Raw genomic sequence first — 26856 nt, 5'->3', positions numbered from 1 at the left:
TATTGTTTTTTTAAAGACGTTTTTTTTCTGCTCACCAAGCCTGCATTTATTTGATCAAAAATAAATAAAGATTTGAAACAGAAAAAACAGTAATATTGTGAAATATTTTTACTATTTAATATAACTGCTTCCTATTTTAATATATTTTAAAATGTAATTTATTCCTGTGAACAAAGCTACATTTTCAGCATCATTACTCCAGTCTTCAGTGTCAAATGATCCTTCAGAAATCATTCTAATATGCTGATTTGCTGTTCAAGAAACATTTTGTTATTACTACTATTATCGATATTTAAAACAGTTAAGTACATCTTTTCAGGATTCTTTGATGAATAGAAAGATCCAAAGATCAGCATTTATCTGAAATAAAAAGCCTTTGTAACCTTATACACTATACCATATAAAAGCTTGGAGTCAGTATTTATTTTTATTTATTTTTATTATTATTATACTTTTTTTGAAATAGAAAGTTCTTCTGAACTTTTTATTCATCAAAGAAACCTAAAAAAAATCTATGTTTTCAACATAATAATAAATGTTTTTTAAATATAAAATAAATTACATTTTAAAATATATTCAAATAGAAAAGAGTTATTTTATAAAGTAACAATGTTTCAAAGTTTGACTGTTTTTGCTGCGTTTTAGGTCAAATAAATGCAGGCTTGGCAAGCAGAAGAGACTTTTTCAAAAATATTAAAAATCTTACTGTTCATAAACTTTTGACTGGTAGTATACGCAACAACCAGGATTTTACAGAAGCGAATCGGATCTATACGAGTTCATAACCTGTTTTACACTGCATTTTCCCTATTATTTTATAAGCACAGCTCTCTCGTCACTTAACAAATCTAAAATATAACATTACCCTGATATAACCAATTTAAGAAAAATATATTTACGACCAATTCAGATATACTGATTATTCAAAATAATGTGAAATGAAAAGACATTAGCGACTGCCATACACCAGACTCCGACGGAAGTGCGTCAAGGGGACTTTTGTTGTATTCCCGTTATGGCGGAGCACACAGAGGCAGAAGGCATTGGCCTGGCCGTTAACAGGTGCGGATTTTGCGTTATTTTTCATACACCGACTCACACAAACAACCAGTTAGAGTTATCTTCAGTTTTTCCACAACAATACATTGAATAACGTTTCGCAGTTTGCTAGCTTGAGTCTCTTTTAAGCCTCGCCTGGCCTGTTGGTTCGTGGACAATGAGAGCATCATAACAGCAAACGGCTGAATGTTTTCACATCGTTATGTCTTGTCTTTTTATCGCAGTTTAACATATAGCTCGTGTTTTTAGGCATAGTTACGTCATATAAAGTCTATTATGTTATCTCAAGAAAATGTAATAGGCGTTATAGTTTGTAAGAATGAGATATGCTGTGTAGTTTTACTATTTGGAGTCTGTCTGCAGCAGTCGTTGTGTACTGTACGGATCCTCTTTAATAAGTTTGTTTTCGCTCCATCAGCATGGCTCAGCAGCCAGCACTCCGTTTCCCTGCCACTGCCCCTCCTCCTGCCAACCCCGCCACCCGCAGGCAGCCTTTACTGAGCACCCCTGTGCCTCCCTTTCCTATGATGAGGGGTCCTCCACCTCCTGCCCGGCCGCCCTTCGGACGGATTCCCTTTGACCCCAGTGTGCCCCCTCCCATGGGTGCCCCACCTTTACAGGTATGAATATTATAGCAGATACCATTTATTATGTAATTCCTTAACTTTGTTTCAATTGGAATAGAAAGAAAAGGTTCGAATTGACACCTATGATTTCTTTTTCACTTTAAGAGACCTCCATTTATGCCTCCTCCTGGAGGATCCATGCCGCCTCCACCTGGCATGATTTTCCCTCCAGGAATACCACCTACAGCCTCTCCTGCTCCTACGCCTGCTCCTCCTTCAATGCAATCAACAGAAGAAATTTGGGTGGAGAATAAGAGTCCTGAGGGAAAGGTATGACTTCTAATTCTTCATGGACTGAATGACTTGGTTGGTTCCCTATGGCAAGGTGTTTTGGGTTGTATTTCAGACACTTTACAAGGAGTTGTATTCTTGTTTTTCAGAATTCTTTGGTGAATAAAAAGTTTAAAGAACCTTTGTAATGTTATAAATGTTTTAACTGTCACTTACAATTAGGGCTGCACGATATATCCAGGGATGTGATTTTTCCGGATTAATCCGGAATTCCGGATTTTCGACCTGAAAATGTGACCTATGTCACGTATTTGCGACCGTTCGCAAATGGCGGATGGTGAAGTATTCCGGACCGCAAGATGCGTGCATGCCGACCGTGAAAGCTTTTGGCATAATAAAAAAAAATGCCAAACGCTATTTCTAATAAATACATTTATATCAAGCACACTAGGGTCAGCGTTTGGGTGCAATCTTTGCAGTGAGGAGAGCAGAGATCGGCGGACAGATGTAGCTTTCAGTGAGTGAAAAACGTAGACGGAAAATGCATTATTTTGGGGTTACGTCGCAAAATATTGTAAATATAATTTTTATACTGTATTTTCATACATATTTATATTTTAAACCACGACGGTGAGCCAATGGATATCACAACGTGAAAACTGCATATATTAGCCTAAAGTGAAAGTAAAAACAGCGCTTTCAGCATCTAATGTGCACATTCTCTAAGAGACAATGATAGACGAATATACTTCATATGCTGATATTAATTTACTTCCCTAATATTTCTCTTCTGCAAAATAAAAAGAAACGTATTTTGTGTAGGCTAAGGGTTTTTGAAAGTCGGTTCTTGAAATAAAGCTCTTCATTTTTATTGATGACTGTAGTGTTATTAGGGCTTAAGAAAGACTTAATTATTTGAGGTGGTCTTAAATGTGGGGACTAAAAGGCAAGAATTACGATGGAACTTTATAAGGTTATCCATTGAATAAATATGAGCGCTGCGCGTTTCAAAGTCAGCTGCGGCGCTGTTTTGTGTATCATTCTGATAGCGCCTCCTGCTGGAAGAGAATGCTCTGACATTTTTAATCAGCTCGTACGTCTACTGCTGTCAAAAAGACCAATGTAAACAAATCAGTCCATGGTTTTAAGCACCAAACACGTAGAGTTGTAAATGTTATCTGATGGATCGACAAGATCATGTGTTATGTCATGTGTCCTGTCTTAGTATATTTTCCTGCTTTTTTGTCCTTAGCCAATCACATGCCTGTATATCGAAAAATTATCGTTATCGCGATAAGTCTACGCGATATTGGTATCGCAGAGAGTTGCGATAAATGACATTTAATTGGTTTCATTTCTTTACAAAACTTTTCACAGACTGCTGTGAGCTGATGCAGTGACAGGTTCGCTGTTCTCTCCAACATTACAACCATTTAAACTTAATATTTATAATATTACCTTTAATGAAGATGTGAGATATTAGCCGTCAATCACTCCCTGTCACAGACACTGCGCTCCGCTCAACTAGAAACCGGCCGTTTTTGTTTTTTTCTCAACCAAAATGTGTTCCGGATCTGCACAAACTGCATTGCAATTAGGGGTGTGTGATATGACGATTTTTTATTGTGGACAGTTATAAGGTCTCCATAATCGGCTTTTGAAGAAATATGCTATATTTCATCTTACAGCGCGCATATTCTGTTTATTCTGGCGCCTCAGTCTCAATATAGGCTACTGTACAGCGCTGCATACATTCACATCAGATGATAACTCAGCGGCAGAGTTGCACTCACGCAGGGGTGTAATTTCCACTAGGGACAGTGGCTTTTCAAAATCCCGTTTGTTGTCCTCCCACTTTCAAATGGTAATCTCTTGTATTGTAGAATGGACGCTCAGCACTGCTGAGAGTTTCGCGGGGTCGTTAAAACGAAACCGAAAGTAAAACACGCGCATTCAAATACAATTTTAATACCCCACGTTTAGAGAGCGACACCACAATGCGTGCAAATTAGGCTACATAAAATATCTAGGCTGTTATTAATATGTGGGCTATATTAAGATTTGTAGCTGTCTATAACTCTGTATCATGCTTGAAAAAAAATCGGTCTCTATTTGCACTTTGAATATTGAAAGAGTAGTCTACTTTGATTATGGATGCATTTATTGTCTGCACGACTAAGAAAGAACTGTGTCCTTTATTTTTTGTTATTTATACTGTAGATTCTTTAAAAATGCAGAGGCTGTCTCTAATTTAAATGGCTGCCTATAATAGAGAAAATAAACTTCTTGGTCATTTACTCATATTTTCATTCATTCTTGTCCCTTGCTTAGGCAGTAAAATAAATATATTTTAAAAAGGCTTTCAGAATCAGCCCATTTTCTTGTAAAACATCGGCAATCAGAATAGGCCATGAAGAATCAAGATTGGTGCATTACTAAAAATAAATTGGGTGCTCTTCATGTTTTTTTTTTTTTTTTTTTTTTTTTGATGCTCCTAACATTTTGAAGTTCAATAGTAAACTTTTTGTTTAATAGTATTTTTTATTTAATTTGTTTATTAATATTTATTAATATTTTATAAAAAAACAAACAAACAGGCAAGGCAAGGAAATATTTTGTTTAAAAGATGCTCTTGAGTGTATGTTACTTGTAAATAAAAAGTAAGGTTTGAAAACAATTCATTTTGTGTTTGCAGGTCTATGGTAACAGCAAACCAGAAATCACAATATCTGCTGAGGTTTTAAGTCATTCATAGTGTTTTAAAGTCTAAGTGTTTGCAACTTACTTGACATAGTTTTTTTTTTAAGCCTGAATTAGATTTAATTCGGATGACAGACAAATATCTATTACCTGTTTATTTTAGTATGATCATTACATATATAAATGATTTTAAAACATAGATTAATAATATAATAATGATAAGTAAAAAAGGCATTTCTCTAGGGATATGTTATATCGCAAGAAATATCGTTATCGCAATATTCAACAACAATATCGCATGTTTTCCCAATATGGTGCAGCCCTACTTACAATCAATCGAATGAACCCCTGCTCAATAAAAGTAGTTTTCTTTAGATAAACAAACTTACTAGTGAATATTACACATATATAAATTATATTATATTAATGTTGTTGGGCGATATGCTCAATTTTCATATCGTCCTATCATCAGCCTGTGAGATCGCTGATACACGATACTATTGTGCTAATTTATTTAATAATATGTAAATGTGTCAATATGTAATAAATTCCTTATCGATTAGGGGTAGTTCATGTGACTGACACAGTTGTGCGTGTACAGAGCGCTGACGGTTACGTTAGTTCTGTCGGAGAGGTTCAAGTTTACTTTTGGTTTCATTCTCTGCTATCTTCAGTGAGTGGTAAATGTGCGTGCTTGAATGTAAATGAATGTATCTTTATATACCAGTAATATTCGGATAATGTTACCGCTGTATGTCTGATATTTGTCATCAGTTCATGTTGTAGTTCAGTTCAAATAGAATGATGAGAAACGGTGCCCTTGTAATTCACGTGCATATGTTTAGCGCCATTTTATCGCTTCGTAATTCTTGTTAACGCATACAGATGTTACTGAGGTGAATGTTTATGTTTCCTATATACAGACGGATTCTGATATATCGTATTTATTTCAGCCTAAACCACATTTTACTACCTCTGTTATCCTAATGACTGTCTACACTTAAGTCTACACTTAATCTATGTATGATGAATAAATCTCTTACCCATTTTCACTGCACACATCTGCGGCGCGACGCGGCCACTCTATGCTTGTGTTTATACCGCGGCAAGTTTCTGAGGTATCCTAGAACCGACTCTCCGCACTGCATCGCTAAAGTTCGGTGCCTTTTTGACGGATAATAATAATAATCGTCTTACTATCGTCAAAGGCATCAGCAACAGGCGATATCTCTGACTATCGTCGATACACGATGCTATCGTCTATCGGCACAACCCTATATTATATATTTATAAATACAGTACACAAAAGACTGTGAAGTAATTGCACATGCAATTGAGAACATTTAAAAATTCTATTTTATGAAATAAATGCATAATACATTGGACCCTGCTTTATGTACTGTATTTTTAAAGTTCACTCTGTTAAACTTTCATAGCCAAATCAGTGCAACACAGTACACTGTTACTTTGTTATACTCCTTGCTTGATGCAGTTTCGATACCATAAATAAATGCTTTGTTGCTTTCTATACAATGCAAACAGTTTGATCTGAAGTTCTCATCTGTTTGCTTTTCCTTTCTATTTAGGTGTATTATTACAACGCACGTACAAGGGAGTCATCCTGGACGAAGCCTGAAGGAGTGAAGGTGATCCAGCAGGCTGAGCTGGGTCCAATGATGCTGAGCCAGGCGGCGGCGGCGGCAGCAGCCGCCAGCGGAGGTTCCACTGGTCCTGGTCCATCCATCAGCATCCCAGCTGTAGCCAACAGCACTACAACCACACACACCTCTCAGAGTCCCACACCAGTCATGAGCTCCACCTCCTCTCCCAGCATCACAGCAGCTTCACCTCTCCTCCCAACACCTGTGTCAGGTAAATGACCTTTTTGTTGGCCAATTGTTTATAAGCTTTTGAGTCAGAAATTGCATTCTGGAGAAATTTGTTTCATATAGCTGGGCAATAAAAGTGATAGTATATGTGTGGTTTTGTCATGATAACTGTGGTTATCATGATCTAAATGTGTGCTGTATTAGACAGTTAATGTTAATAAACCTAAAACAGTCAGAATGATTAATTTTCACCATATCAAAATGAGGTTGTTACAATTTTTACAGATGTTACTGTTTTTGGCAATGAACATACATTTACATCTGCATCCTAGCTCAAGCTTCTACTACCGTCAACTCAAGCTACTGTCAAATGTGCATTTCTAAGAGACAAAAATGTAGTAATATTAATATCACAGCCTGCACGGCAAACTGTGCTGAAGATACGTGTCATCAAAGTCAGGCAACATAAACCTGTTTCATGATTAAAAACAATATCACTCACTAGAATGTGTGGAAACTAAAAAATAATTTTTCGATTAAAATTTTTTTTAAGGAAAAATTATTGGGTGATTGTCATGTTCTGACCTTAATGAGTAGTTTAAACACAATTAATGGTCTGGTTTCTACAACTTTCACTCAGGAAAAGAAATCTGCTTTTAAATTTAAAAGAAATAAAGATCTTAAACTTATAGTGATAATTATTGATATCGACCAATATGAAAAATTTTATGTGATTTAAAAAAAAAAAAAAAAAAAAAAATTTTTGGCCATATTGCCTAGACCTATTTCCCATATGTTTGTTTATTTGTTTGTTTACTTTGTCTGGTTGTCAGAAGTTAATTTAAGTCAGAAACTGCATTCTGGAGAAATTTGTTTTGCTCCCATTTATTTGTCTGGGGGGTCAGAAACTCATTTGGGAAAAAATTGTTTTGTTCACTTTTTTTTTTTTTTTTTTTTTTGCTGTGTTTTGTCTGGGTGTCACAAATGATGTATTAGAAATTCTGAAGTTGGTTTTGTTCTTCACTTATTTGTTTGTTTCTTTAATTTCTATGGGTGTCAAAAATTGTGTGGGATCAGGATTTTGGATACATTTTTGTTACCAATTTGTTTTTTGTTACCGATGTGTTTTTTAAAAGTCAGATGTTGTTTGGGGCCAGAAATGCATTCTAGAGAAATTTTGTTCCCCATTTGTTTGTTTGTTTAGTTTGTCTGGATGTCAGAAGTAATTTTAGGTCAGAAACTCATTCGGAAAAAAATATTTTGTTCCCCATTTGATTGATTATTTATTTAGTCTGGGTGCCAGTTGTTGTTATTTATTAGAAAAAACGTTCTGGGGAAGTTTTTGTTCCCCATTTATTTGTTTGTTTCTTAAATTTTTCTGGGTGTCAGAAATAGTTTTGGATCAGGATTTTTATTAATCGTTTGTTTGTTTGTTTGTTTTGTCTGTGTGTCTGATATTTTTTGTGTCAGAAACGCATTCTGGAGAAAGATTTTTGTTCCCCATTTGTTTGTTTACTTGCTTTGGGTGTCAGAAGTTGATTTAGGTCAGAAACTTAATTCTGGAGAAATTTGTTTATTCCCATTAATTTGTTTATCTATTTTCTCTAGGTGTCAGAAGTCATTTAGGGTCAGAATCTCATTCAGGAAAAAAAAATTCATTTCCATTTTGTTTTATTTTGTCTGGGTGTCAGAAGTTGTTATATATTAGAAACTCATTCTGAAGTTTGTTTTGTTTCCCACATATTTGTTTGTTTCTTTTATTTCTATGGGTGTCAGAAATTGTGTGGGATCAGGATTTTGGATACATTTTTGTTACCAGTTTTTTTCTGGGTGTCAGATGATGTTTTGGGCCAGAAATGCATTCTGGGGAAATTATTGTTCCCCATTTGTTTGTTTGTTTATTTTGTCTGGATGTCAGAAGTTGTTTTGGTTCAGAAATGCCTTCTAGAGAAAGTTGTTTTGTTCCCCATTTGTTTGTTTGTTTATTTTGTCTGGATGTCAGAAGTTGTTTTGGTTCAGAAATGCCTTCTAGAGAAAGTTGTTTTGTTCCCCATTTGTTTGTTTGTTTATTTTGTCTGGATGTCAGAAGTTGTTTTGGTTCAGAAATGCCTTCTAGAGAAAGTTGTTTTGTTCCCCATTTGTTTGTTTATTTATTTTGTCTGGATGTCAGAAGTTGTTTTGGTTCAGAAATGCCTTCTAGAGAAAGTTGTTTTGTTCCCCATTTGTTTGTTTATTTTATCTGACTGTCAGAAGTTAATCTGTGATCATTCTGTGCCCAATTGTTTGACCTTGTAGCCCATGATGTCGTGGAGATGCCATCAGTCGTAACCACAGCCCCCAGTCCCATGGCGACCCCAATAGCAGCTGTCAATCCTCCGACGGTAACGGTCGCCATGACTACAGGACCACCACCTCTGCCAGTGGCATTGCCCCATACTGTGCCACAGCCCGCTGCTCCAATGCCAGGATTCCCTCCTGTCATGGTGCCACCCTTCAGAGTGCCCCTGCCAGGCATGCCCATTCCACTGCCCGGTAAGTTTGACATGTGAACTTGTTGCATTACTTGTACCCTGCTAAGAATTCTGCTGCTCTAGTATGCGACTGCCTTTCTCTCCTCTGTTCCTTGTCTTTCTGTCTTTTTCACACTATCCAGTGCATGTCTGTAGTTTGACTGGAACCTGTAGACTCTAAAAAAAAAAAAATGCCCTTGTTTTTCCTCACTGCTTATTGGATGACAGTTAACAAACATCTTTAATTAAAATTGTATCATAAAAGCAAAGCAAGCTCTATTGTAGTGTATTAAATGATAAATGCAGTCTTAAATACTGCATTAATGTTGTGGCATTGCAGAAGTAACATTCAGTGTTCTATAGATGGCAGTAATCCGCCATTTTCATGTGCACTTGTTGCCAAGCAACATAGGCTGACATTATTGTCTAATTTGAGTTGAATATAGATCAGCTAGCACTGTAGTGTTTTCATCATAAATAATCTAGTATTTACTCTCCTGACACCTGGAAGCATTAGTTGACGTATGTTTGTGTCTTTTCCAACACTCTTTGCTTGCTTATACGCTCTTTCAGGTGTAGCAATGATGCAGATAGTCAGCTGTCCCTATGTAAAGACTATCTCTCCTACCAAAAACGGTAATTCCCTTCCCCGTTATGGCATGTTAGTAACTGTTGTGCATCTTTATGCTTTTTTCAATGTATTTCCAATTAGAGGCCTCTCTGTTTCTTACAAATTAGTCATTTTGAAGACTCACCTTTTTTTACTTTTTCAGTTGTTTTTGACTTAACATCTTGCATAGTTGGAGTAGATCTGTTTTTTTTCCCTCTGAAAACTTGTAACAGTTACAGTTGAGTTGTAGGCACTGCAGTAAACTAGATAACAAACTGCTTTAGAAATTCAGATAACACAGTGTTGTCGTAATTGTGTTCCTACCTTGTGTCCCTTTTTTCTTTAATGTTTTTAATGTGATATTGTCTTTGCATGCATTAGTTCCATATTTTGTCCTGTAGTTAAATCATCCAACAGAGATTGAATAATGACCAAATCTTTTTTTTTTCTATTGGTCCAAACTTCTTTTTTGTCATTATCTTGTTAAACTATGTGTAACTAATATAACTATATTATGCTAATATGCTAAAATCATTATTCTGTTATTTTTATTGTGGAAGAGAAGAGCTACATGTCTTGAACCGATTCTGATTTTGTGTATGTTATATCAAGGTATGCTCCCTGGCATGGCACCACCTTTGGTACCCATGATGCCTCCTCACATGGCAATGGCTGGACCCTCAGGACTGCCTGGAGCTCTGAGTACATCTGACTGGACTGAGTTTAAAACCCCAGAGGGAAAGTCCTACTACTACAATAAACACACACAGGAGACCACCTGGGACAAGCCAGAGGAACTCAAAGAGACAGGTTAGAGACTGGGACGTAGATGAGACTTGTCAAAAAAAAAAGTGAATTGAACAGAATTATTTTTGGCGCTTTATAGGCCTTGGACGATTAAATACACATACTTGAATGTGTCAAAGTGCCTGTTTCTACAAGTATTCTTGTAGATATAGTAATTTAAGTCTTAAGTGAAAGCAGCTGAGATTGAAAACACATGTAACAGTATTAAATCCAGGTAGCGCTTAAAGTGACAGCAGTCTAATATTCCTGCTGTCTGTCATTCATGTTAGTCAAACAACAAAAGAGAGAAAATCTCTCACTGCCCTTGACTAAATCACTTTTGTAACCATTTTCTTTTACACAGTGAAGAAAATGCAGTGTTTTTATACATTTGGATCAGTTTATACAGTGTATGCAGCATTTCTTATTTATTTGTTTTACTGTAGTTCTTTTTGTCCTGTTGCTTGTAATAATTCTTATTCTTACTTAATCATTGACTGTTTACTTATCTTCAGTGAGCTATTTCTTTTAATTTAGGCTAGTATTAGTTATGGTATCTCAAATTGTTGTCCTTTTTTTTTTTTTTTTTTTTTTTTACTGTGAAATAAAATGACTCATATCATGATGTAAGATATTGGTCATCGCCTACCCCTATTTCATAATGCCATTAACTAGCAAAGATGATTGAAACACATTATTTGCAGTCGGTATTCTTTCCTAAATTAAATTTGTGTAAAAAATTTTTTGTCTCCATAACAGAGAAAGAGAGTGAGAAGATCAAGGAAGCAGCTCTTGACTTAATTGATGCTGAAATCATGGAAATGGAAGATGGAAGCCCGAAAATTGACCCACCAAAAGAAAAGAAAGAGGTTAGTAGCGTATAAAGTTTTTTTTTAAATTGTCATGTATAAACAAGCACTTCTGACATTGCGTGTTATTCTTAGGAGCTGAAAGAGGAAGAGATGACAGAGGAACAGAAGGCAGCGAAAAAGGCAAAGCCTGTTGCAACCACACCTATTCCTGGCACACCATGGTAGGCAACCGCTGTTTACACAGATTTATTTGATCCACCCACATCAGGTCAACTACATTGTAGTAAATCCCCCTCAAAATGAGTTCATAAAGTGAAAAGATTAATTGGTTGGAGATCTTGGATGTTGGCTCTTTGTATTGGATTTACCTGTGCCCAATGCTTATGCATATGTTTTAGGTGTGTGGTGTGGACGGGTGACGAGCGGGTGTTCTTTTATAATCCGACCACGCGTTTGTCCATGTGGGAGCGGCCGGATGAGCTGGTGGGACGGGTGGATGTAGATAAAGCGATTCAGGAACCTCCCCACAAAAGAGGACTGGACAACAGCCACAAACTGGGTAAAGGACATTTCCATAGAAATGCATCTGTTGCATACTGTTAAATATCTGTCATATGAAGTATTTCCACTTTTTATAGAAATGACAGATTATTTATATATTTTTAAAACATATATTTAGAAAGAATCCAAATAATACTGTATCTGAACCATGTGTGGTGTACTTTTTTTTTTTTTTTTTTACTTTACAGTCAATAAGCAGAGCACCAGACAAAAATAATCAATTAACAAACTGACTCCCATAAGGGAAAAAAAAACAGCAGGTGCCAAATTTTTTTTTGCCATATTTTATTTTTTGAAGCAAGTCTTTTAACACTAACTGACACTGCACAGTGTTTTTTGGAACGCACTGTTTGTAATTACATAGTTACAGCCTTTTTTAAGACTTTAGACTATTGCATTTTTTTTTACAGTGTCGTTTTGGAAATGGTTTCTTCCAGTAATTAAATCCGTTCCACCTGCTTTTTCTTTGCCCAGAACATTTTCTGTATACAATCGTCATACTTGAGCCATTCAAACTCTTGAATGCAGGAAGTTTTAAAATACCTTTTACATGGGTGTTCCTCGAATTGACACAGAAAGATGATCCCTGTGTCTCAGTTGTTTTCTGTATCTCTCAAGTGGACACAACTGGAGCCTGCTCTTTTTTTTCTTTTTCAGCATTAAGAGATGATGGTTGCTTAAAGTCTGATTTTTTTTTTAACTTTTACATGTTTTTTCTGAAAACATGAATAAAGCCAATCATTAAAGCTAATCTTCACTCTGGTGCTCAAACATTTTGAAACATTTTTTCCCCATTGAAATCTTTGTGTGCTGCTTTTCATTTTGTGTCAACACAACAAATAATGTGATATGCTACTCCTCAAATAACATGCAGACAAAAAGACATTACATGCAAATTTTTAAATCATAATGTGTAAATTTATGTTAGCAATCTCAGCTAAAATATTGCTCGCAATGTGTATTTCTAATCCCAAATGCATCCATTTTAGGTGCAGTCTTGAGTTCTGTAATAAGAACACATTTTTACATGTAATATTTTAGATTTTTTCTAAATTTGTCTCTATTAGTGGGGAAAACTCCTATCTGTATGTCAGCTGTGAGCATTAAGCACTCTATATCTGTTTCAGACTCCTTAAACAGCTTTGTAATAACTGTCTAAACCTTCTGTTGCATGTTTGTTTGTTTCCTGGGACACAGTGCTGGCTAAAGAGGAGCCGGAGTTTGCTATAGCAGAAGACATACCTGATGATGAACCCAGCAAGGCCAAAAGACGAAAGTGAGAATTTTTCTAGGAACTTGTAAGAAAGTAAACAGCCAGTTTTGACTTCATGTTACTTTAAGGTTCCATGTGAGAGGAAGATGCATAAAAATACTTAATGTCCCAGCACTTGAAGGCAGTTCACACCAAGTCAAATGCAAATGAAATGAAAGTATGGAATATTCACAAGCATTTCTTCAAAACTGTTCACACTTAGTCAGATGCCAAAAATTCTTAATTCTCTAAAAGACAAATTGGATACCAGAATAAATTAAACAGCATCTGAATAATTAAAAATGTGTCTGTTCTTTAAATAATAAGACAGCAAGTTATATTATGGACTGTGGATTTTTCAGACTTGATGTAAATAGGCTGGTTTAGGCGTAGTCACTCGTCTTCTGACTGATTAGTTGTTTTGTCCATTAGGATTGAGGAGAAGAAGGAGGCTGACACGGAGAAGGCGGCAGCTATGGAGGCAGAGCTAAAGGCAGCGCGTGAAAGAGCCGTGGTACCTCAGGAAGCTCGTATGAGTCAGTTTAAAGACATGCTACTTGAACGAGGGGTAAGGCGCATACATTTTTATATATATATATATATATATATATGCATATACACATAAACTAAAATTCTGTGATCTATTTTTTTGGGGGGTAAATTAAAGGATGCCTTAAATTAGGGATCCTCAAATCTGGCTCACGAGATCCACATTCAGAGTTTAGCTCTAACCCTAATCAAACACACCTAAGCATGCTAATCAATGTCTTCAGGATCGTCAGAAAATCAAACTCTGCAGGAAAGTTGATCTCTTGAGTCAGATTTGAGGATCCCTGCCTTAAATTAATCAAAAATGACAGTAAAGACATGTATAGTTTCTAATTAGAAATAAATGCTGTTTTTTTTACTTTCTATTCATATAGTCTTAAAAAAAATCTTGAGTTCAGAATCAGAATGAGCTTTATTGCCAGGTATGTTTGCACATACTAGGAATTTGTTTTTGTGACAGAGCTCCACAGTGCTACAGAATGACAGTGACAAGACGATACATATTATAAAAAGAACAATATAGAGGTATACAAGACAGACAATGTGCAAAAATAGCAAAGACATTTGAATAGAAGTAAGTATGTGCTTTAAATAAATAACGGAAAAATGAATAAAGAATGTATAAAGAATGTATAGTGTTGTAGCCCACATCTGAGTTCCATATCAGATGATTACTGAGTCCCTAAAGGGACATATTGATAGGAAAAAAATGGTGAAAAAAAAAAAAAAAAAAAAAAAAAAAAATCCTTTCCTTTCGAAAAAATTGGGGTGGGAGTAAAAAAAATATTTTTTAAATTTCCTTGAAACTTTGCGTTCTCTCGCAAAGCTTTTACGTTCTCTCCCATAGATATTTATGTTCTGGGACATTCTAAAACGCCTAATGTAAAACACTGGAGGACCAAATTCAGTACACACCTTAATACAGACGTATACAGACAAGCAAAATAGCCCAGAATATGAACATAACCTGCTAAATTGCACGTTAAGAGTATCCCCTATAGAACGAAAACTCTTAATTAATGGACGAAGACAGTGGTATAAAAAGGCCAAATTTGGTATACAGTTTATTAATAAATTAAACATACAGGAAAGCACATAAGCTCAGAATATCAACAGAAAGTACTAAATTGCATGTTAAGCATTTTCCTCCCATAAAAAAAAACACAGCTTAACTCCGATGAAAAGAAGACCAAATATGATATAGAAAATATAAAAATATATTCTGTGTAGATGCAAGCAGATTGGCCCAGAATATGAGCTGATTTGCGCTTTCTTCCTCATCGAAAACCATGCAAAACGTGGCTTAATATAGTGGCTTAATATAATACGGTGAAATAAAAAGCCCACATTTTATATTTGATTAAACTGGCGAGCAACACAGTAATCCATTAAGCCACATTAAGAGTTTATAATGTGTTTTACAGGGAGAAAACACGTCAAACTTTGCACGTTCAGTTCACATTCTGAGCTTGTCTGCTTTCTTGTGCGTAATGTATTTTATTAATAAACTGTGTACCAGATTTGGTTTTTTTATATTACCATCTTCTTCCATTAGCCTATCTTAAGCGTTTTTCTATAATTGGTTTCTATGAGGGAGAAAAATGTGCAATAGCGCATTGTGTTCATCTTCTTTAATTATAAGTTTTGCGAGAGAACACAAAAAATTTGAATGTCCCCTTAGGGGCTCCATAGACCATCATGTGACACTAAAAACTGTAATGTAATGGCTGCTGAAAATTCTGGTTTGCCATCACAGGAATAAATTATGTGTAAAAGATCCAGATAGAATATTTAGGATAATAGAATTGCTCTGAATGAATTATGACAAGGCAGCACTGTATTTGTTCCACATGTGTTCTAGTTAGTTAGGCAGGCCCAGTTTTAAATCCAGTTTATACTGATAAACTTACAAAGACAACACAAATCACATTTATTTCCTAACAAAATGGCAGAGAGATTTGGCTGGGCGTGATTCCTGCAGTGCAGTTTATATATTTATTTTCTGGTCTGAAAGGTTAAACCCATCATTTGTTTTAAGCTACAGTCCTCATTAAAATACTCACCTGACATTTTCAGGTGATCAGAGAAGCACTGATCAGTGGAGTCTCACATCTCCCCCCCTCTTGGCAACAGATTTGATGTTTCTACTATGAAATATGGATAAACGCACATGTCGCTTATGTGATGGAGATCCCTTCAAGTCTGTAGTAGAGAGCTATCTGCCCTTTGCCACGCCGTCCAGTGCCAAAGATGAAAGGCACATTTGCAGTCAAAGGGTCTCATCATCAAGGCAAGACCCCTTCCCCCTCTCCTCCTCATCCTCGGACCCCTACGTGTCTGAGAAGTGCCGTACAGCAGCATATACAGTCATCACTCGAGTAGACGAGCTGCCCGTTCACCCCCATCTAATTACACCTCTCTCATTGCGCCAATTAGCATGGTGGGAATAGAAAGGGTTGGAGGCTGGGAGATAGAAGCTGGGGACCACCTGTCGGTGTGTGTCATTCATTAGGGATGGTGGGATGGAGGATGAAAAGCAGTGGGCTCACACACCCTGACTTCAGCGCCACAGGAGGGGGACACGCTCAGAGGGGCTCACCTACTGAACGCTCTCTACTTGTTATAATGGCCCTAATTAAGAGGAAGAGGGGGGTTGGAATGGCTCTATGACTGTTTTACTCTTTCTCATCTTTTATCAGGTCTCTGCATTCTCTACCTGGGAGAAGGAGCTTCATAAGATTGTTTTTGATCCACGTTATCTGCTGCTCAATCCCAAAGAGAGAAAACAGGTACACACACACTGTATCGAGCCACTAAGCAGATTGATTGTTTCCAAGAATACAAGCGTACATTTGCCCACTCATCTTACGACACTGTCCGCTCTGCAGGTGTTCGATCAATATGTGAAGACGCGTGCTGAGGAGGAGAGGAAAGAGAAAAAGAATAAAATCATGCAGGTCAAAGATGACTTCAGGAAAATGATGGAGGAAGCTAAACTGGGTGTCAGGTAAATGCTTAGAAAAAATGCTTTAGGATAAACCTATATCATCAATGCTAATACTGGTGTTCACTTTTGTGTTGGTTTCATTTTAAAGGTGTTTATCAGAAATAAGCCAAGTAGGTTATGAAACAATGATCTATTTTAAAATGTTTGGCTTTGCACAGCATCTTTAAAATGTGCAGTTCAATGGCTGTCCATCTGCATGCTGACATAGACAAACAATTAAAAAATAGCAAGAACACATCCTGTTTAAGTTTCTTTTTGTGTATTTAATGTTTTGTCTGCTGTAGCTGTATAATGTTTTTGAATTAACTTCATTTGGGGTCTTTTCACAACAGATTTTGAATTTGTAATATGATAACCATACACTACCTTTTAAAGTTTTGTGTTTTATTAAAATAATTCTGACCAAAATGTTCACTTAGGCTGCATTTATTTAATCAACAATACAGTACAAACAGTAATACTGTGAAAGTAGTATTACAATTTAAAATGTTCTATTTGAATATATTTTAAAATATAATTTGTTCTTTGATGGCAAAGCTGCATTTTCAAAAGCATTTACTCCAAAATCGTGTCAAATGATCCTTCAGAATCCGTTGTAATATCCTACATTTCTAATTATTATCAACACAGAAAACTTAACATTTATCACATCAGTGATTCGATTTTTTTCTAGGATTCTTTGATGAATAGAAAGTTCAAAGGAACAACATTAACTTGATGTACACTACCAGTCCAAAGTTTTTGAACAGTAAGACTTTTAATGTTTACGTCTCTTCTGTTCACCAAGCCAGCATTTATTTTATCCAAATCATAGCAAAGACAGTTTTCTATTTGAATATATTTTAAAATTAAATTTATTCCTGTGATTTCACAGCTGAATTTTTAGCATCATCACTCCAGTCACATCCTTCAGAAATCATTCCAATATTCTGATTTGCTTTTTAACATTACAAATGTCTTTATCATCACTTTTGATCAATTTAAAGCATCCTTGCTAAATAAAAGTATTCATTTCTATAATTCTACAATTATTTTTGAAGGATCATGGGACAGGAGTAATGATGCTGAAAATTTAGCTTTGGTCACAGGAATAAATTACATTTTAAAATATATTCAAATAGAAAGCAGTTATTTAAAATAATAACAAATATTTCACAATATTACTGCTTTTGCTGTATTTTGGATCAAATAAATGCAGGCTTGGTGAGCAGAAGAGAATTCTTTAAAAACAAAACATCTTACTGTTCTAAAACCTTTGAATGATAGACTGTTATAAAATATTTCTACACTATTTTATAAAAGTCTTTAATGTCACTAATGATTAATTTAATATGCCATTGCTGAATAAAAGTATTAATTTCTTGAACGAAATCTTGCTGACCCTAAACTTTTAAACAGTAGTGTAAATAATTATAAATAATAATGTAAATAAAAAAAATATAATTATTATAATTTTTTACTTTTAAATTGACATCCCTGATTCAGTGATAACCTGACAGGGTCTCAGTTTTCACAACATCAAAGTCAAGTCATGTTTATTTTGTAGTTCTATTCACAAACTATGATATTTCAAAGCAACTTGGGAAACCCTCTGAAAAAAAAATCATATCTTAAAACCCTCTATGAGTAAAGGTGACTGTAGCAAGAAAAAAAATACTGTATATGAAGTATAGGTAATGGAGATAAAAAAAAAAACCTTGAGAGGAATCTGTCCTCCTTTTGCATTGCAGTAAATGTAAATATGCTAAATGCATAATCTAACAACCGACTTTGTTGTCTTCACAGAACAACATTCAGTGAGTTTGCTGCCAAACACGCCAAGGATTCACGCTTTAAGGCTGTTGAAAAGATGAAAGACAGAGAAGCCATTTTTATTGAATATATGACGGCCTTCAAAAAGAAGGAGAAAGAGAACTCAAAGAATCGCGGGGAGAAGGTGAGGAAATTAAGTTTATACAAAGCTGTTACCTTACTTTAACACAAGTTGAGATGTCAATCCTATTAAACTTTGGGAGGTGCTGCTTGTTATTTAACTGACATTTAATACAATAGAAGCAAGTGCTCAATAGGTACCAGGACCCCCTACCCAGACATTATTATACATTGGATAGCTCTTGCTAACTTTTTAAAATGCTCCACATTCATTGTCACATAATACACTGCTTGTTCACAGACGAATACACTTGCAGACTAAGACTAAGACACTGCTACTGTCTGTTCTTGAGCTGTAATCTGCCCTGCCGTTTGGTCCACACACTCGCTGTCTCTGTGGTTAGGGTTAAGTGCAGAGCGTCTGGGCTGATTGCCTTTGGCAGCTAAAGGTCAGCCATCAAACATTAATGCCAGTGAAATGTCACCTGTGTGGGGGGGCCATAGGTTAGGAGGGAGTGTTCACCAGGTGGGGTTCACCAGAGGATGCCCGTCTAATTCCGTGATAATCAAACCGTATTAACAACGATTAGGTGTTTTAGTCACATTTCTGAACTGTTGCAATAGCCAGTGAGAGTAGTGATTCATTAATCATTGGCTTTAGACATATATGACTGTAAATGTATAGTCAGAAGTAGGGATGTTATCCGATGACCGTTTGACCGGTGGTTGACCGTATCAACATTAACCGGTCAAAGTTGTCGGTAGTCGGTTAAAAAAAAAAGTGCCGGTGCGTCTTTTACGCATTCTGAAGGTGCCTGTTTTATCCATTGGTTTTATCATGTTGCAGTCTATTAGGCCAGGGATTCCCAAACTTTTCAGCTCACGACCCCCAAAATAACCGTGCCAGTGACTCGTGACCCCCACTATCCTCGGAAGTGTTTAAAATATACAAACTTTGCGCGCAACGGCGCACATGGGCCAATAGGCCTATCCAAACATCTGCATGTCAACACAAAAGAACACAACGGTCTAACAACTAGGGCTGGTCCGAATACCATTTTTTGAGCTTCGAAGCTTCGGTGGGAGGGGCTGAACATATTCTTCTCTCTAATAAAGGCAGGAATCTCTGTATGTCTTTCTGTTTGCATTTTTATTATGTCGAGAACAGTTCATCCAAACGATTTTTGCTGTGGACCCGAGGGAGTGCAGTGTTGCATTTTGGTGCAATATGGACACACCACACGTTCAGAATTAATAAATTGTAATAGAACATTGCTGGATGCGACGCGCCTCACGCAGGCAGAGCTTATATGCTTCATGAACGGACACCGCGCTAGTGATACAAAACACACATGTCTGTTAAGTGCAATACTTTTAATAAGGTAACGTTAGCCTAAAAATTTTTAACAAACAAATCACTCCCAAATCAGAAATTAGCACAGTAATTACTGGCACCGTGAAGGGTAGGCTATTTAAATAAAAGAAGAACGAAAAAAAATGGCGCGGTGTTTATATATAAATAAATTATTCGTATCTAAATTATTTATAAATAAATATATATATACATTATATATAACGTTTGTGTATATAAGCCTATATAAAATACACAGCCTATGTATATTATGTTGAAACCCAAAATAAATGAGGCCCAAACATTATTAACAAACGTGCGTGTTTATTTGAGCACTTCCGTCAGTGAACAATCAGCCTACAAAACGCTAAAATAAATCAAATAAATAATACATTTAAATATGAATCTAGCCTAAATAATAATGTTAAATCGGCTATTTAAGAAACATTCGTTGCAAACATTACTAAAACCTCGCCCGGACCTTCTCCGACAGCTCATCAGAATTACTGGCCCGAGTCCGACTGGAACCGGTCTGTTTTCTCTTTCTCTTCCCCACTGCACAGCTGCTGTTTTTAATAGCAAAGTGATTACATTTATTTTCGTTTATTTAGGTTATAAAGTTAATTTAGACATATATTTGGAACACTTTTTATTTGTTAAATTTAAGTTTTTGTTTTTTAAAGTAACGACCAAGTCATCACGATTTCAATTAAAACCCATAGATATAAGCACGCTTTGCAGAACATGGAAGCGCCAGCCAGCGCTATGTGAAACTTCATTTTTGCTCATAAAGGTAAGACTAATATATCATCCGAAACTGTAAAAAAAATAATTTAAATAATTCAAATCGAAAACAAAACTCTTCCAAATCCAATAGCTATAGGCCTAATGCATATGCATGTAGGTATTAAAGCCGCGTCAATGAGCAAATGGCATCAGGATCAACTTCATCTTTGTGTCAAATACCAGTTTTTTAATAAATAATTCAAATATCTCCCTACTTTTCCCCCGACACATTCATGGTAATTATTTTTGCTGGGGCTTTGCGGTCAGCTTTATGCGTGCATTTAAAGCAGAGGCGCAGTTGTCATTACGACAGTCACAGCCCTAGTTTTGCTTAAACCATTTAAGTGGGCCCGACTGTACTTTATAGTGTCTCTCAAATATTACTCAATTTCTCTCTCTTTTTTTTTTTTTTGCTGTTTCTGTGTTAGTGGCGCGGCAGTCTGATCTTCTTCATTCATATTTAAGCGCAAATGAGAACCGTTTTGCGGGGGATGCAAGGTGTATGGAAAAAAAAAAACGAATATTGAATCTCAAAATTTAAAATCGAATGCCAACCCACCGAACGAAAATTCGATTTGAATATTCTGGTCCAGTCCTACTAACAACCAATTTTTTAAATAGTAATTTACTCGTTTGTTTAATTTCAACAAAAATAATATCCTAGGGGATTTTTAAAAAGTGATGTGAGTGGCAGTGTGTGTGTGTGTGTGTGTGTGTGTGCGGGAGGCAGAGCGGCAGAGAGATGCGACAGAGTTGCGAAATTGCAGGCGCGGCTCGAAATGGCTGTTATTTCAAATAGCGTACCATATTTTAAACTAATCGGTTAACCGGTTTCAACCGGCTAATGAGGCTCGGTGGTCGGTCAAGAAATTTTTTAGTTTTCGCCATCCCTAGTCAGAAGTGAAGAAACATTGTCACAGAATCCAACAATATAAGTAACTAATCATTTAACTTGCCTTTTAACTTTTTATCCCTTGAACTTTAACCATTAAGAACCAATACCCTATAGATTTATGATGCTGTTGTTTGCTTTAAGGTAAAGCAAGACTTTTTTGAGCTCCTGTCGGATTACCATGTGGATGGTCAGCAACGCTGGAGCAAAGTGAAGGAAAAAATGGAGACTGACCCTCGATACAAGGCTGTGGAAACCTCGGCAGCTCGAGAGGAACTCTTTAAGAACTATGTGGAACGTCTTGCCAAGGTTAGTGAAGCTGCTTCAACAAGTGAGAAATACCATTCAGAAATGCATAAAAATATTTAGATGATAAATGCAGTTGAGGTCAGAAGTTTACATACACCTTGCAGAATCTGCAAAATTTAATTATTTTACCAAAATAAGAGGGATCATACAAAATGCATGTTATTTTATATTTAGTACTGACCTGAATAAGATGTTTCACATGAAAGACGTTTACATATAGTCCACAAGAGAAAATCATAGTTGAATTTATAAAAATGACCCTGTTCAAAAGTTTACATACATATGATTCTTAATACTGTGTTGTTACCTGAATGATCCACAGCTGAGTTTTTTTTGTTTAGTGATAGTTGTTCATGAGTCCCTTGTTTGTCCTGAACAGTTAAACTGCCTGCTGTTCTTCAAAAAAAATCCTTCAGGTCCCATAAATTATTTGTTTTTGTTTTTTTCAGCATTTTTGTGTATTTGAACCCTTTCCAACAATGACTGTTATGATTTTGAGATCCATCTTTTCACACTGAGGACAACTAAAGGGTTCATATAAAACTATTACAGAAGGTTCAAATGCTCACTGATGCTCCAGAAGGAAAAACTATGCATTAAGAGCCGAGGTGAAAACTTTTGAACACAATGAAGATGTGTAAATTTTTCTTATTTTGCCTAAATATCATACTTTTTTTTTATTTAGTATTGCCCTTCAGAAGCTACAGAAGATTCTTAGATGTTGCCCAGAAGACAAAATAAGTAAAATTTACTCTTCAAATTAAAAAAGTTTCATCATGTTTCCTTCTGAAGCATCAGTTAGCGTTTAAACCTTTAATAATAGTTGCATATGAGTCTTTCAGTTATCCTTAGTGTGAATGGATGGATCTCAAATCATAGAGTCATTGTTGGATAGGGTTTAAATTAGTGGTGGGCCGTTATCGGCGTTAACGTGCTGCGTTAACGTGAGACTCATATCGCGCGATAAAAAAAATATCGCCGTTAATCTATTCTCAAAGTTGGGTTGGGAGCTGGGTCTAAACTACGCAAGTTATGATGACTTTCACTTTGATATTTTAGCGCGGATGACGTATATCTAGTTGAATTGCAATGTAGGGGCGAGAACGAGTCTTCAACTTCTGTGAAATTACCACATCAAATGAGACGCGCAGACATGGATGCAGTTATGAAGCCGCTTCAGGGCAGGTGCGTGCGTTGCTAGACCCTTTTTACTGGGGCACGTGCCCCAGTGAAAATCTGCTGTGCCCCAGTAAAATCTCAAGTTTGAGTTATAATTTACTTTGATAATCCCGAAATAAAGACATTATACTATATGCAACAACTGAATTGACGCTTCTAAAAGCAACGCAGTTTATTGGAAGATGCACGCAGATAGGCTATCCGCGCGCCTGTATATTTTACTGGAACGCGCACGTCGTACAGCCTTTTGCGCAGAAGTACTTGGTTACACAAGTTTGTATAGTTAATTGTGTTTTAAATGCAATTGTCAAGCAGTTTGTAATGCATTTTGGAAACAGGAGATGAGCGCCTGGTCTAATGCGCCACCTGGCTTGAGAAACCCGTTCTCAAAGACTTACTTTTAGTCATTATTTGGGTAGCACACATATTCTGAATGCTTTCAGAAGAATTCAAATTAGCCATTTTAATCTAGATTAATCTAGATTAATTTCAAGATTTAATCTAGATTAATCTAGATTAAAAAAATTAATCTATGCCCACCACTAGTTTAAATACACAGAAATGAATAATTTGTGGGATAAAACTGTTCAGGACAAAAAAATCATTGTGGATCATTCAGGCAACAACACATTATTAGGAATCAAGCATATGTGAAATTTGAATTAGGTCATTTTTATAAATTCAACTATTATTTTGTCTTCTGTTCTATATTTAAACATCTCTTGTGTGAAATATCTAATTCAGGTCAGTACTAAATAAAAAAATAACATGCATTTTGTATGATCCCTCCTGTTTTGGTAAAATAATTAACATTTTGCTAATTCTGCGAGGTGTATGAAAACCTCAACTGTACTTTTACAGAATGAATAAAAGAGAAATGTAAAGACAAACATGTATTAACTACTCAGCTTTTCTTGATACTGCCCCAGAATCCAAACTCTGAGAAAGAGAAGGAGCTAGAGAAACAGGCCCGGATAGAGGCCAGTCTAAGGGAAAGAGAGCGGATGGTGCAGAGATTCCGCTCGGAGCAGACCAAAGAGATTGACCGTGAAAGAGAACAGCACAAGAGGGAGGAGGCTGTCCAGAATTTTAAAGCACTCATGTCTGATATGGTAATAGACATAGTTCAAGTATGGCTTCTTAACACAATGCCATATCTCAGTCTTGAGCCTTAATCTAAAATTGTAAAATTGTCATTCTCAATTGTTTTTTGCGTGTGACAGGTGAAGTCGTCTGATGCAAACTGGTCGGAGACGCGTCGGACCCTGAGGAAGGATCACCGCTGGGAGTCGTCCTCACTACTGGAGAGGGATGAGAAAGAGAGGCTTTTCAACGAGCACATTGAGGCCCTCGCAAAGAAGAAAAAGGAGCATTTTCGCCAACTTCTGGATGAGACTATCTCGGTACATAGTGCCCTGATTCCATTACCTGGGTCATATGTCTAACTCTGCTTGTTGTCTGTTGTTAATCTGACTCAAATTCCTTCCTCTACTTCAGATCAATTTGATGACATCTTGGAAGGAAGTGAAGAAACTCATTAAAGAAGATCCAAGATGCATCAAGTTTTCCAGCAGTGACAGAGTAAGACCTGTCTTTGCCTCTTGATCAATTTTTCAAAAACAAGTATGTGTTGCACTCTTGTCAAAATGTCATGTCTTTGTTACAGCTATTTAGTAAGTCTTCTCTAACTGTTCTTGCTGTTCACCATAGAAAAGACAGAGGGAGTTTGGTGATTACATCAAAGACAAGTATATCACAGCCAAAGCGGACTTCCGAACTCTTCTGAAAGAGACCAAGTTCATCACCTACAAGTGAGAAGCTTCAAATCTGTGATTATACAACTCCAGATTCTAATTCTACCCTATATAAATACGATTCTTTAGTAAAGGAAAACAGAAAACAGCACCCCTGTAGCCTTGTGGGAATCTTTTTATGATGAATGAATGCACTTTTTTGGACTTCTTATGGACTATTGAAAAATAACACCCATTCACTACCATTATAAATCTTGGAACAGCCAGGACATTTTTACATTTAACTCTGATTGTGTTAGTCTGAAAGAAGAAAGTCATATACTCCTAGAATGCCTTGAGGGTGAGTAATTCATTGGGTAATTTTTATTTTTGGATAAACTATCCCTATAATTATTGTAATTACATTATTACAGTATTTTCGTGCTATTATGCCATTATTTTTTAATTAATAGAACTACATTTTTACTTTTTCTGAATAGGCTGCTAGGCCACCCACCAGCTAAAACTCTTATTTAATACTTAGGGTTATATACATACTTACTGTTAAAAAAAAAACTTTGGACTGGTAATGTTTTTAAAGAAGTCTCTTCTGCTCATCAAACCTGCATTTATTTGAACCTAAGTACAGAAAAAAAAAAAACTAAAATCTGGACATATTTTTGAAAAATATATTTAAAATGTAACTTATTTCTATGAACAAAGCTAAATTTCAGCATCATTACTCTAGTCTTCATTGCCACATGATCGATCCTTCAGAAATCATTATGTTTCATTTTTCAGGATTCTTTTAATAGAAAGATCAAAAGATCAGTGTTTATCTCAAATGAAAAGCTTTTGTAACATTATACACTACCATTTAAAAGCTTGGAGTCAGTATAATTTTTTTATTTAGATTTTTTTAAGATGGGTTATAGTAATTAATACTTTTATTTAGCAATGATGATTTGAATTGATAAAGTGATGATAAAGTTACAAAAAATTTCTAATTGCATGTCTTTTTTTATCTTCAGATCACGTAAGTTGATGCAGGAGTCAGAGCAGCACTTGTCAGACATAGAGAAGATCTTGCAAAAGGATAAAAGGTACCTGGTTCTGGACTGCATGTCAGAAGAGAGGCACAAACTCCTCATGGCATATGTGGAAGAGCTAGACCGCAGGGGACCACCTCCTCCTCCCACTGCCTTTGAACCTGCTCGACGCTCCACTAAATGATATCACACACCTCCCAGATAATTTTTTTCCCACTCCTTGGGCCCACACTACCACCGTTCATGATAGACTTACAGAAACGGTAAATCACTCCAGGTCGAAAGTTCTACATGTCAAACCTTTCAAAGTGAACGGTACACACCCACTTCCCCACTAAGCTCATGCCACAAAGAACATAATGGGATAACGACCAATCAATTTAGCTAAGTGTAAGGCACAGAATAAGTATTCGGACCAACTGGAAGTGTTTTTGTATGATGCATTTCTAGGTCATCTCCATGAGGAGCCAGTATTTTCATGTTCTTTAACTCTTTATCCGTCCATTTGAGGGTTGAAGCCACATTAGATGCTCAGTGGTGATTGTAGACAGTCTGTCTTGTGTTTGGGTAACTGTCCTGAACGGTTTTTTGGAGGTAAGACCACCTGGTGCCTGCCAATCCTTTTTTTTGTCCTCCAGAGCTCTGCTACAGTCTCAGATTGCGAACATCCCATTTCATGTGTCCCATCTTTTGCTCCAAACTGTGATTTGCTGAAATTGGGAGAACCTCCCAGTTTTGTGAACATATTTTGGTGACTTTAGTCACCCACAGGGATATTCAAAAATGATGAAAGCCTCTCTGTGTATATGTAATTTTAACTGACTGTTGGGTTAACATGTAAGATGTTTCTAGATGATGAATATATATGGATATGTATTCATTAGTTTGTTTACAATGTGTTACAACTGACCGTATGAGCACTGGCAGTTGGCCATGTCAACTGGTCTTACGGTTTAATTTAATTGTTCAGATGTTTCTTAAAAAAAGATCTGGTTTTTTGGACTTGCTTTATGTACAGCTGAAGTTGAATAAAAGCAACCATTTTTTTACTCCTCTGATTCGGTTTTACATTTTACAGATGTGTGAAATGTATAACAGCTCAAAGCAGACCACAAAAACAACACTGCTCCGTTGTAGGTAATCTATATATACA

The 26856-nt window shown here is 36.1% G+C and overlaps 2 protein-coding genes across 3 annotated transcripts in view; both read left to right on the top strand.

Annotated features, from left to right (window-relative positions):
• Positions 1 to 26856, top strand: part of igfbp7 (insulin-like growth factor binding protein 7) — a 380063-nt gene that overhangs the window by 103712 nt on the left and 249495 nt on the right. The window lies entirely within an intron of this gene.
• Positions 1016 to 26752, top strand: LOC141288006 (transcription elongation regulator 1-like). Of its 2 annotated transcripts, XM_073820132.1 has the most exons (21): positions 1016 to 1062; positions 1478 to 1679; positions 1791 to 1955; positions 6203 to 6488; positions 8741 to 8977; positions 9529 to 9591; positions 10178 to 10375; positions 11111 to 11220; positions 11296 to 11384; positions 11562 to 11722; positions 12922 to 13000; positions 13409 to 13544; positions 16225 to 16314; positions 16414 to 16532; positions 18318 to 18468; positions 21578 to 21742; positions 23851 to 24033; positions 24145 to 24324; positions 24419 to 24502; positions 24632 to 24732; positions 25686 to 26752. In XM_073820132.1, the coding sequence occupies exons 1-21, from the start codon at positions 1016 to 1018 to the stop codon at positions 25885 to 25887; spliced, it is 3048 nt and encodes a 1015-aa protein (XP_073676233.1). In that variant the 3' UTR covers positions 25888 to 26752. The 2 variants fall into 2 exon arrangements, with proteins under 2 accessions (XP_073676233.1, XP_073676234.1); XM_073820133.1 differs by lacking the exon at positions 9529 to 9591.

Source organism: Garra rufa, chromosome 16, assembly GCF_049309525.1.
Source record: "Garra rufa chromosome 16, GarRuf1.0, whole genome shotgun sequence".
NCBI lineage: Eukaryota > Metazoa > Chordata > Actinopteri > Cypriniformes > Cyprinidae > Garra > Garra rufa.
The sequence above is the reverse complement of the archived record's forward strand: the minus strand, read 5'-3'. Positions and strand labels throughout refer to the sequence as shown.